Raw genomic sequence first — 13192 nt, forward strand, 5'->3', positions numbered from 1 at the left:
GAATTTTGCTGATTCCATGAAATAAGTATGTAGTAGTGTAATTGAAGCAATTTATGTTGACAATACCTACAAAATATTGTGACAACAACGTTATTTAAATTTAAATTTTAAAGAACGATAGGTCTGACCTATTTATCTTTTGCCATTACTTCCGAAGATTTCCGACAGGACATTCATCAGGGTTAAAAATACTTTAACCTTGGTAAAAAAAAAATAACAATAACGGATACACAGGTAAGCACGCGTCTTGTTTACATTCCATTTCATCTATTTTTATTACTTTTTAAATAAATAAAGACAATTCTGACCATATTTATGCCACATTATATTACAATACGTAAATGTCAAAAGGATCCTTGCGTTATATTCAAACCTTTTTCTTTCACGGCCTGAGACCGTCGGTCGTCCTTGCCTTTGATGAACCACTTTCGTTTGCAATCAAATTTGTTTTTTTTGTAAGTGACCCTTACAACACATTAAGGATTAAGGTCACCAGAAGTCACATGCATACGAATTTATCTTGGTCGATTTTTTTTCTTGCAAGACAATAAATATATAGACACCTATTTCTTGTATTTTATGCATTTTACTTGTGGGATCAAATTAAATTATACAGGAAAAGTACAATTTAGTAGAAATAATTCAAAGTTAAAGCATATTTCAACAGAAACGAAATTCACGAAAATTACAGCTAATGCAGTTTAACTACATTTGCAATGTATAAAATTGCCATTGCACATACCTTCTATAAAAGTGAGTATTTAATCTTAAATGTGTGCTTTGAGTTAATATCTAGAAATGCTTTCTACAATCTTAGTAAAAATATCTCTCACTTGCCATGGTTTAAAAATTTGGCAATCGTGTGATCAGATAAGTTGTCCAAACCATTGTTAAATATCATTGAAGTAACTATGAGTGGGGAAGAGGAGCTCTCCAGAAAACACTTCTAACTACTAAATTTCTTCTTCCACAATACAAAACATTGGTTCTATGTTTTTGAATGAACGTTTCAAGATACACTAAGCAGCAGTTATGTTCATTTTGTGTAATGTATTTAAAGTATGTTGATTTTATGACAAAGTATTTAGGGCCTACATAGTCTATATACTTAATACAAAATCATGCGATGATTTAGTTTTTGACAAAACTATTGAGTTTGTCCTGGTTGCGATTTGTCTACATAGTATAACGCTAATACAGACTAAAGTACTAAGTAAATAATGCAATTACAAATTTTAGTAAAAACACGGATTTATCAATTTTCAAAACTATAAAAGACACAATCTACAGTTATCATCATGTTTCACTTGAAATTTTCTTCTTTATCATCTTATTTGTCTTCTTCTTTTTATTATTACTTTTATTATTATTAACATTATTATTTGTGTCCTTAGCATTTCAGTCATCATCTACGGTCATATTATCGATTGCAGTAAATAACTCCCTGCACGTTTTATATATACTGAGAAACTGTCGTGGATTTCACAAAAAGTCGTAAGTGTAAAGTTGACCGTAAGTAATGACTTCACAACCTAAAATAGTATTGTGACGTCATAATTTACGATCAATTTCACACTTACGATTTTTGTGAAAAGGACTGCTGATCTTTACTAAGAAACCACTACAAAGTATTAAAAAGAGTTCATCAAACCAGTGTAGGATGGATACAAGGGTCTAACACCTTTGCCCTTTGATGTTGAGATTTTTGTCACTTAATTTGGCGGAGAACTAGAGCAAAAATTAACAAACACCTTCAATAAAAACGCTATAAACATCCACCGTTTACTGTATCCCCCTTTTATTGACCCCCTCAAAATTACTTGAGCAATTATAAATACTGTCCGATTTAACTTGCCACGATAAAACAATAAAATTCATTAACCCACAATATCAAATAAAATCTTCTGTATCCATTTCGAGCTTTTTAGGTTTGTTAGATTTAATTACGTAGCTATTAAATCGTAGAAAATATAGTTGTCATTCAAACGAAACTGTACATTTCTGTTTTTCATGTCTGGTCTTTGTCCCTGGATTACATTCTTTTGATTACTGCTATAACCTTGGTTCCCGTGATTACTTTTCAGTGCTTAACCAGGCACTATCTTAGCCGCTAATGTATTTTAAAATTCCATCCTAAAATATATTATTTAAATGTTAATTAAGGTTGTTCAGAATTTATTGATAATGCATTTAGATAAAATTACCACTTTAAATAAGTGAGATATTGGACGGTTAAAAAATCACCTTTTACGCATAACTATGCAGTTACTAGTATCGATCGCATACATAATAACAAAAAGCAATTACTTTGCAAATTTGGTTAAAAAATCGGTTTATGCATTGCCAAAAAAGGGTAACAACAAAATTACCGAACACTTATCCGATTTAAAATCAATTCAAGTCCAAACTAAATCTGGAAAAATAGATATTACACCAACGGAGCAGCTGGTACCTCAATGGTCCTGACTTGGTACATACACTTCAAACGCAATGGAGGGTTAAAATTAACTATTTGTCATAACTAGCATTCAATATTTCGGTACGGAGTGTTGAAGAGTAACCACATTGTTTTCATAAAAGTTAAATATACTTGATACTCTGTATTCCTACGTCTGATTTACATTTAAACCTCCAAATTAATTGAATCAAAATCTAAAATAGAAAGTGCAAAATAGAAATATGTATTTAAGATTATGTGAAAGTTTCATTAAATTCCATTCATTGGTGTATCTTGAGGAACAACGGATAAGATATTGGTACCCTTCTGGAAGGACAGACAACCCTATCACTATATATTCATTTTCTAAAGGGGGATAACAATGATTATAGTCAGATTATCTACTTATATTTCAATAGCAAATCGATAAATAATAAAAGTATCATGCCTTCCAATTTTGGTGTTTAAGTCATTATTCCGAATCAATGAATTTTATAACTTCTTTTCATGTTTTACTATTAATCTACTTCGACCTAGATGTGCTGCAATGCACTATTTTAAATATATTTTACTTACCTGTGTTGTTTGTGTTGGTTTTGTTGTATTGAATGAAAGCATATTTTCCCTACCGGTGCACATGGTCCATGCTCCCAGTTTTTAGTGGAGTCCGAGTTGCTCATTTGCTTTTGTTACTTTGCATGTACGATTTTAGTTAATCTATGTTGTTTGTTGCGTATGTCTGTTTTCCATGTCTGGTCTTTGTCCCTCGATTTCATTCTTTTGATTACCGCTATAACCTTGGTTCCCTTGATTACTCTTTCATTACTCAAACTGTTTTTGTACGACATCAAACGATTCGACTTTGTACAAAATAATGTTTGATGTAAGTCGTTTCAGTTTGGATTTTTTTTTTCCGCATCATGTCTTGAGTGAAAATGTATGGATCTCTGTGAAACTGTACAACAGTAGTCTATACCACCCACAAGTAAAACTCGATTGAGTTATAACTCTAACCGTTTATGAATAAACGGAATTATAATTTGGCTAAAACAAACTCAATAACTATTACAACTAATATATTTGGATAAGGACAATTTGATGTATTTTTTGTTGTCAATATTTAGTTTAACTAGATTCATTTTTGACATATTTAAACTAAATTGTGCCATCCATCTAAGCACAATCCGAATTTAGAGGTATGAACTTTCCCCTAATGTTTAGAGTTCGATTTCAATGATCTTATCAAGCTGTGCCCTGCGACGCATTTCATTGTATCTCTTGAAAAAATTCTTTGATAACTCACATTTGATTCGTATTGCAAGCGAATAAAATTTCTGCATTGCCGTGTTTTTTTGTTATTATTTATAATTTATTTATCTATTTATTTATTTATGTATTATTATTATTATTATTATTATTTTGTCCAAATGTATGTAATGAAAGATATGTCAATTCGAATTTTTCATTTTTAATATAATTAATGTACACAATTCAAAGTTAATTCTCTAATATATGAATTTATATGACTATAGTCGGTACGAATAAATTTAAGAACTTATGAATGTGAAAATCTTGAAACAAACAGATATAAAAATTGGGAGATAGCTTTTTATTACTTGAACAAATCTATAGCAGTCATAGCAGAAAGCTAGCATATATGTTGTCAATTTCTAATGTATTTGTTAAGTTTGGATTCGTTTATAATTACAATTCTAACACCTCGGCTTTTGTAATCATGGAAAACTTGTATTATTTATTTTGTCAATGCTAAGTACCAGGAACAGACTATTACTACATATATAACCCTGATAGTAATGTGTGGAAAATGTAAATATTCTATCTAATCATTAACATGTTAACTGTTTTAACAAATTTGCACGTAGGATTATTTGATTCATTATTAATTATCGTATGATAATTATAACACGTGTTAATTGTTTATTATATCGTGAAAAGAACTGTGGATGTGCCTCAATCCTTATAAAAAAATATCGCTTACTTATGCCAACTAGAGATTTTTAATTTCATTTTTTTTTCTGTAAAAATGCGTCCTGGAGCAATGCAATAGTATTTTGTGTTACTGTAAGCATATTGTTTACCATAGTCTCTGATTTGTGTATATGGTAATGTGCACGAAGATGTGCGAATGCTCGCTCTGTAGAACAGTCCTCTAGTTAGCAATTGTTCACAAGTATTTGATTAGACGGATATACCAGTTTGTTTTATTTTTCTTAAACAAGTCGCAATTGAAATATACAATATACATAAAACAGTGTCCTATTTTCTTTAATAAGGCATTTAGATCGCATATTCAACGAATCAAGACGAAAATTAAAACAGTTTTTAATAACAAATGTAAAGCTTTACATTTCCAGATAGAAACATAATTACCAATCATTTATCCATACTGAAAAATCATACGTTTATTATATGAAATGAACCAAGTTGAAAAAGCATAAGAGGAATGGGGCGTCAGCAAAGAATACTGAATCGTTGGTTGGAAGGAATAAAACAAACAATATTATTTCCCTCTTGTTTCTCGTAGATTCTCAGGTTGATGAAGAACTGAATAACTGATGCTAGTAAGGTGCTGAAAAGAAAAGAAAATTCAAAATGATAAATTAAGCAAGGATGAAAAGGTCTCGAGAGTTTGCAATGACAATTTACTACATTTCTTTAAAAAAAACTTGATTTAATTCCATTCTTTCTACAATGTACTTAATAGATACTTGCCTCTGTATGGCATCGTGTGTCCACTGTGTATGGTATGGACTGTACGTGTGGGCTGTACAATTTTTGTCTTTTTGCAGCAACATTGATGTATTAATAGTATAACGACTATGAGAATTAACAAACATGCTACACCTCCAATAACTCCACCAGCTATAATAGGTATAGATCTAAAATATAAAGGTAGATAACTCATCATAACTTTTTTCATTTCTGTGTATCCATGTTATTTCAAGGAAAAAATCAAAGGAACCAAGATTTTAACAGAAATAAAAAAGAACCTAATCCAACAAACACACGAAAAATAAAAACAAAATAAAACGCGCTTAGAATTAAAGTAAACAAGCAACCCGGATACCACTAAGACAAGGAGCATTCTTGTCCGTGTTTTTAATTCATTTATTTTGGTTTTCTTCATTTTAACTTGTTTTGTTCATTAATGTAAAAAATTCTATCATGAACGATAAATGATATAGTAATTCTCAATCTTAATTATGTTTGCAATCTGAAATGGATCATTAATTTAGCAAGTTTTTGTGATAAATATTTTTCTACTTCATTCTACTTCTTGCGTCATGTAATTCAAATTATTTAAATTGGCATTATTCTTTATTCGTAGTAGTATAAATTAATTCACTGAAAATCGTTCTTTGGTTTCATTTACCTTTTGAACCAAGTAATCTATGCCGTAATAGGCCTTTTTTCAATAATAGTTGCCTGAATATAACTGAAATATTGCTGCTCGGGCGTTAAACCCCAACAATCAATCAATCAATTATAGCGTACGAGACTATCCTACTTACATATACGTTGTACATGTATCGTCATAGTAACTACTCTGATAATATTGCTGGGTATAATAACATGTTTTGCCCAAAACTTCTGAAATAAAATAAATCTCATTATAGGAGCTGTTTACTATATTTATTGAAGCTGTCCTTGAGACCCTACTTAATCGACGTGTCAGAGTTTTCTTTTCCTCTTTCGTCTACCCCGGACTTGACTTGTTATGAACTTCTCAGGGTGTTTCTAGAAAAGCAAAGAAATCTTATCCTACCGACGCACTACACATGCAAATATTTTTCACATGAAATTCGCGTTAATCGAGCTTCACATGAAATTCACATGAACTTCACATGAAATTAACGTGATTTTCACGTGAAATTCACTTAACACGAATTGCATGTGAACAATTCACGTGAATTCTACGTGAAGGCTTGATTCACTCGAATTTCAGGTGAACTCTGTCACAAAGTTTATTTGCTCAATTCGGGTGAAAATCATGTGAAATAATTTTGCCTGTGTATGCTCTTCGTTTTTAGTGGAATCCGAGTTGCTCATTTACTTTTGTTGCTTTGAACATATTATCTTGGTTATTTTATGTTCTTTGTTATGTGTGTCTGTTTTCTATGTCTGGACTTTGTCCCTGGAATATAGTCTTCTGATTTCCGATATAATATTGGTTCTCCTTGATTATTCTTCCAAACTCATCTTTTTTTGTATTTTATAAACCATACTCGTAAAATCTGAGAGCCTTGATGACAAAACTTTTTATAGATACATAAGTAGTTACAACTGCAAAGCTTACCGTTAAAAACTAGAGTTACAAAATAGTCATCATTTGCCATAAGTAGCAGTCGGATTAGCTGGGTCCGGTAAGTTTTACCGTTTTAAGAAAATCCTTTGTGAGCAAAATCATACCGATTCAGCAAGCTGAGGTAGAAATGAACAATGATTCGTTAATTTAAAAAAAGAAGTCATTTAGTACTTCGTCTTTATTTTACATATTTTAGCACTTGTTTTCATACTCTTTAACTTCATCACTACAGGATTTATTCAATCTTTATGGAATTAAAGTTAAAGAAACTTACCACATGTTAAAACGATTAACATCCAAACAATGCAGTGTATAAAACCATTATAATTCTGTATCATGACCAGTATAAGAATATTTCGGTATTTATTATTTACGCCAATGGAGTAAGCAATTCACGATGTAAATAGATCAATAAACTTTCATGAAGATGGGTGGTTTCAGGTAAATTTAAATGTATGTCACAAGGTTAAAATACCTGAATAGTTCTTTGGATATAAATATTTTGGGCCCAATTATATTTTCTTTTCAATGAACTTCTTAGGGACCAAGTAGAAACATAAACTTTGAAAGCTTATTAGCTTTGACTTAATTGAAACTTGCTATCATGCTATTAATATGAAAGTATTTAAAAGTATAGACTATTTAAATGACCATGGGTACATGATGTAATTAAGATTTCAGGTGGGGGGGGGGGCGTTAAAAGAATTAAATGCCGAACGAAGTTTGGGAAAAAAACAAAAAGAAATGAAAGCAGAATTTGTGAAAAGTTATGATTTCAAAATATTTCAAAAAACATAATTTTTCTCAATTTTAGGGTTAGGCGTATCCCCGGCACGCCCGTCCTAGGATCCGCGCGTTATTCTCGTATTTAAATCCGTTTAGACCAAAATGAGAATGTAAACAGAGAATATCAAAGTGCATATATTTCTATTGACAACGTTGAATGTAATAAAATCGAATAAGCCATAAAATATGTTGATAAAGAAATTTTAAAGTGAAGACTTAAGCTTTATCAGATATTTTCTGTCAGCCATTGACAACTGATCTTATATGCAAAAGGTGTTCTAGTTTTGTAAATACAAACATTTGGTAAGATAAAAGATTGCCTATATATTCTTATGATACATGTATAATTAATTGTACTCAGTTTATTCATGTACAGAAGGCTATGCTGCATGATCAAGGTACATGATTTTTTTTAAGTATTTCTAGGTCAAAGTATAAAAAAATAAGATGTAAATTTAACTGGTGCGACATCCACCATACCCCCAATAAGATCGAGGAGGAACCTGTGTGCGCTGATAGATCTATCAAAATCTTGACAAAAAGCATGGTGTATTAAAATTCAAAATTTTAAAACGAAAATGAAAATAGAAATACATATATATGTTTTTAAAATGCTTACATATAACTGTATATAGTCAAACTGCATACGTGTCTGAATAAGTAGGTCGATCATTATGAATCACCAGGGGTGGATCTGGAAATTTTGAAAAAGTTCTATCATTTCCCTTATTAATGCTCAAATGCACACAATTAAAGAAATTTCAAAATGAGGGTTTCCAATCCCCGAATCCTCCTGGATTATCCAATAAATGCTTGAAATGGTGTGTCCGTTTTCGTCAGAATTAGAAAAAAAACTAATTTCTTTAGTAATAGTAAAAGTTCGTAGTTCTATTTCCAAACGCAAACGAACTGGCACCAAGCATAAAATACGCAGATGCAGTTAACATAGAAAAGTAAATGAGCAACTCAGGATTCCTTCTACATGTAATACCTGAAGTCAAGACAGATGCTCTGTTAAGGTAGGTTCTTTCTGTTTTCCTTGACTTGAATCATTCACCTAATTAATTGATAATTTTTAGCACGTCAAAGGGGGAAAAATATGACGAAACGTTAAATAAACACAAAATATCGTTCGCCAATGTGATTGCATTTTCTGTCCTGTCTGAACGGAATAATATCACAGATCATATAAGTATAGAAATTTGCAGTATCACAAAATTCAACACCCATAAAACACTGTGGCTTAATTCCTCGTTATTTCGTCGTGCTGGATTTGACTTCCTATTTCTATGTTTTTGGTTTTGAGTATATGTTGTTTCCAATTCGTTTTAATTATGATCTAATTAATTAATTGGTTCTATTGCTGATAATTATGAGGTTTACTCTTAGAAACACGTGTACAGGTACAGTAAACCGAAATTTACAATAATCGTATGATTGGCATTTTTGTGTTTTGAGTTATGGCCGCCTCTTTTCAAAATACATATTCATTTCCAATATTTTATGAGTGATACATTGTTCTGATGTTCAAAGGTCAATTTAATATGTAACTAAAACAAGTTCTTTAATTGTGAGTATGTGTCGTGAGATGATTTATGTAGTCAATACGTAAATATTACAGATATCAAAAAGTTTGTGTCTCCAATGTATCATATAGTTAAAGATAAGAAGCAGATTCCATGGTGTCGTAAATAGATAGAGAATTGTTCAGTGACAACAATATATAATGATATGCATTGCCATCAATCTTTTAAACAACGAGGACGTGTTTTACAGTGAAACTCATCTAAACTGAACCCCTTTCGTACATTTGTAAATAAAAATTGCGCAATTGCTCGGTTCAATAAACGAAGGTTAAAAATGCACTACAATTTTATAAACGAACTTTAAGTATCTAATTTGGAAGAGTTTTCGTATTCTTCATCGGTTAGACAGGTTTCACAGTATTGTTATGTAACGGAATATATTGATGGATACACTATTTCAAACTCATTAATAAAACTTTTGACATCTTGCAACGTTCAAACAAATACAATGAAAGAGTGACAACTAGCAGTTCAATTTTATTTCAGGTTATTCTATACACATTCTACACAATTCTTGAAAAAAAACCTACAAATTATCTTAATCAATTAAACCCAAACTTTGATTAACTACATGTTTTATAGTACATGTAGTCTGGTGCTATTTGGTTGTTCGGTAGACATACGTCAATGTAACATAGATGAATGACTTGTGTCCTATTTTTGATCAATTGTCCTACACATACATCGGAGGTAATAACACAGAATCAATCACGTGGTAGACACCATTCATGACGGCTTGATCTGCTACAACCACTTTTGCCTGGTTAACCATTACACCACCTATTATTAAAATGATATTTGTTTCTTATTTTATCGTACAACAGTATTGTTAGTAGGACCGCTCGTCGTTCCGAGCAACCGTAGTGTGCGAGTTATGCGTTAGGTTATTAATGAATTTCGTGCTTAATTTTTGTTTTATTTGTGTTTTTTTTCTTTGTTTCTGGTATGTTTTGTCTATACTGGTATCCCCTCTTTCGATTTAAGGTATTCTTACATTTATATTAAGTCTAGTTATTTCCATTATTCCTGTGACTTTTTTTAAAGATCCAGGAAATTCATTTTGTGACATAAGGTAAGGTTAGATTAGTATATCATTATTACTATTATCATTGGATACAGTAATCTGTCAAACTTAATCTCCCTACTTAACACTGAAAAGGATGCCTTCAGATATCTTTTAGATCTAACGTGTATGTGTTACCTGAACCCAATCGGATTGTAATTGGTTTGCCCTCTATAGTGTTTGGAGTCATATTGTCCTCAAGCCCAGCGCTATAGAATGTCCCTGAAACAATGTGATATGTAAGGACGTCTGTGAGAGCCGTCACATTCTGCAGCAGATGGTCGAGTGTCCCTGGTGGAAGTTTGGAGAATGCTTCATTTGTAGGGGCGAATAGAGTAAATGGTCCTGAACCTAAAATAGATGTATCATGATTAACAAAGTTTGAACTCATAACATCGTTGATGTTTCTTTGTAAAATCTGAAAGAAGAGTAAACTATACAATCTAATGAAAAAAGGTCTGTTGTTTGTGCGCATTATGTTATTATTTTAGTAAAGTTTCCCAGATTTTTTATTATATTGCTGCTCGGGCGTTAAACGAACAAACAAATAGATTTTTTATTAACTTTTGCGTCAATTCTGACTTTATTAACTAGGGTGTGGGTTGAAACATGTTCTTTCACATCTCTTTTAAAAATACCTTTAAAGTTATATTTGTTTATTGGCAAAATACCAATTATATATGGCAAATTTCGTTATTATGTACAAGTGTTTCAAGGAGTAACCTCTCATCAGCAGCATTAGAATAAAATATATTGGAAAATCTAAATCCGAAATACATTGTATACAAGTACTCAAACCTAAAACTACGGAAATAGGAAGCCAAATCCATCACTGAGAGGTTCTACCATTTGCTATACAAGGAATGAAGCCTCAGTGTTTTAGGTATTTTGAAATTTGTAATACTGTAACTATTTATTTGGGTACGCTACGTGCTATCCTGGTAACAATGACATGTGTCTAAACTAACTCGCATCGTAAATTTACCAGTCTGTTTGAGACTCGTGAAAAAACAGCCAAGGACGTTACTACCCAACGCCGCACATTTATAAAAGGGTGCATTACAAGACATACCAGAGAGAGTTGTAGCAAGCTTTGCAGCAGTTACTGCCTTCACTAATGTGGTAAGGTTGGACTCCTTAACAACAGTGGACACCAGGTCAGCTAATGGTAATGGAAACATTACCCTGTTGATCACGTGGATAACTCCATTTGATGCCTTTTGGTCAGGTAGAACAACTGGACTTCCTGTTGCAGTGATAAGCTGAAAAAGATAATCGAATCTGACGTAGATCGGGTTACATTTTCTATATTTCAACCTCAATGACAGCTACATTGTACATCGTCCTAAGGTGAAGAATCTAACTAATTGTATTTGGCAGCACCGAAGAGATAAAAAAGGTAAGGAACTACAGTTGTCAATATGTCTGTTTTTACATTCCGAAATCTATCTGCAATGACATTCTGGAACGATTTCAGAATTTATACGTAAATAAGAAATTAGTCAAGTTGAAAAAAGACCATTGGAGGGGAGATAATCCTAGTGCAGATTTTATAGCAATAAAAACAATTACGAATTTAATCTTTTATTTTGTTTTTAAATAAAAAAACATTCTCACTTAAAAAAAACCTACATGTTCTTGCGTGGGTTTTTTTATAAAGAAGTTTCTAAACGATTTGGTGTTTGCTCCATAAACTACTTTTATATTGATCTATTACAAAATTAAAATTTCGTTAATATTTCATTCTTTATTTCATACATGTAATTTATCACATTGAAGCGCGTTAAGCATACCTTTTTATCATGATAGATATTTATTCTTATATCAGCAGCTGTATTAAGAGTAGGTACAACCATTTCATTTTTCAAAGAAGTTGAGAGTACTTCTCCCTTGACTACATGGAATTCCAGTACCCGGGCCAACAGTTCCTTGTCCTTCTTGAGAGCATCCACCACTGGTTCAGGAAGCCTGGCAAAAGCGTCATTTGATGGTCCGAATACTGTGAAAGGGCCTTGAATATATAATCATAGTGTTATCTACAAATGGGGACGTGAATACCAGACATTTCATTACAAGGACAGCTTAATTATTTTCAGGGTAGAAATAATCCACATTTTTGTATGGGTTAACCTGACATTTCATAACAAGGACAATGTAATTAATTTCAGGTAGAAATATATTTTAAAATACAATCATAAAATACAACCCATGATTTGACTTTTTATGAGCAGCTCGGCGGGTGTTTCTAGAGTAGCCGAGGACGCTTACCTTACCGGTGCACTTGGTCCATGCTCCCAGGTTTAGTACAGTTTATTTAAGAGATTTAAGAAGTTTAATAAAAAGAATATGTTTCATCAATCAAGATTGATTGATCTCATTAATCAAGATTGATCCCATTGGTTCAGCATATATCGTCTACTGCTAAACTGTACATCGAGTTTGAAATGCTATTACTTATCAATGCGACCAATGTTGATAGAATTTTTTTTAATCTTACCTCCATTGGCTAAGGTATCTGCAAGTCCAGCATCTTGTACAAATTGCACAAGGGTTGTTGCTCCAAGTTTCTCAGCTAATTGTACTAAATTGTCACAGAGACATGAAGGAATCACGATTAAAGCTGTAACTATTATCAATTTGAACGAAAACAGTTTCATCTTTCAACAAAATGGTGATGAATTGACAACTTTTACAAACCGTATATACTTATGAAGTGATAAAATGTATATAACTATTGATTCGTTTTCTGAGTTTTTATATGGTTTAAAACCGGTGATTTGTGAAGTCACCGGGTATATTTAGTGGGACTTGACCGGAACGTGACCACTTTAAGAATCACGTGAGTATATAAATTATGCAACATAAGAAATGCAGAATACAGCAAAGGTTTTATCCCAGATTTTTAACATAATATTAAAATAATGCAAACTAAGTGCTATTTCGCCTTAACAAATAATTTCCAGGTGGTTGCATTTTATTTGACATAGCAGAGG

The 13192-nt window shown here is 31.9% G+C and overlaps 2 protein-coding genes across 2 annotated transcripts; both read right to left on the bottom strand.

Moving 5' to 3' along the window:
- Nucleotides 1-4764: 4764 nt before the first annotated feature.
- Nucleotides 4765-7214, bottom strand: LOC148627715 (uncharacterized). The gene is made up of 4 exons (XM_088577304.1): nt 7039-7214; nt 5971-6049; nt 5171-5337; nt 4765-5027 (listed from the first exon to the last, which is right to left on the bottom strand). Exons 1-4 carry the CDS (start codon nt 7100-7102, stop codon nt 5017-5019), a joined length of 321 nt encoding a protein of 106 aa, XP_088433430.1. The 5' UTR covers nt 7103-7214; the 3' UTR covers nt 4765-5016.
- A 2386-nt stretch (nt 7215-9600) lies between these two features.
- Nucleotides 9601-12948, bottom strand: LOC148627716 (transforming growth factor-beta-induced protein ig-h3-like). Its single transcript, XM_088577318.1, has 5 exons — nt 12697-12948; nt 11993-12210; nt 11272-11461; nt 10338-10550; nt 9601-9916 (listed from the first exon to the last, which is right to left on the bottom strand). The coding sequence occupies exons 1-5, from the start codon at nt 12854-12856 to the stop codon at nt 9810-9812; spliced, it is 888 nt and encodes a 295-aa protein (XP_088433444.1). The 5' UTR covers nt 12857-12948; the 3' UTR covers nt 9601-9809.
- Between the last annotated feature and the right edge of the window lie 244 nt (nt 12949-13192).

This window comes from Perna viridis, chromosome 1 (genome assembly GCF_037379345.1).
Source record: "Perna viridis isolate PV_CMFRI_1.1 ecotype Kerala chromosome 1, ASM3737934v1, whole genome shotgun sequence".
In the NCBI taxonomy this organism is placed as follows: Eukaryota; Metazoa; Mollusca; class Bivalvia; order Mytilida; family Mytilidae; genus Perna; species Perna viridis.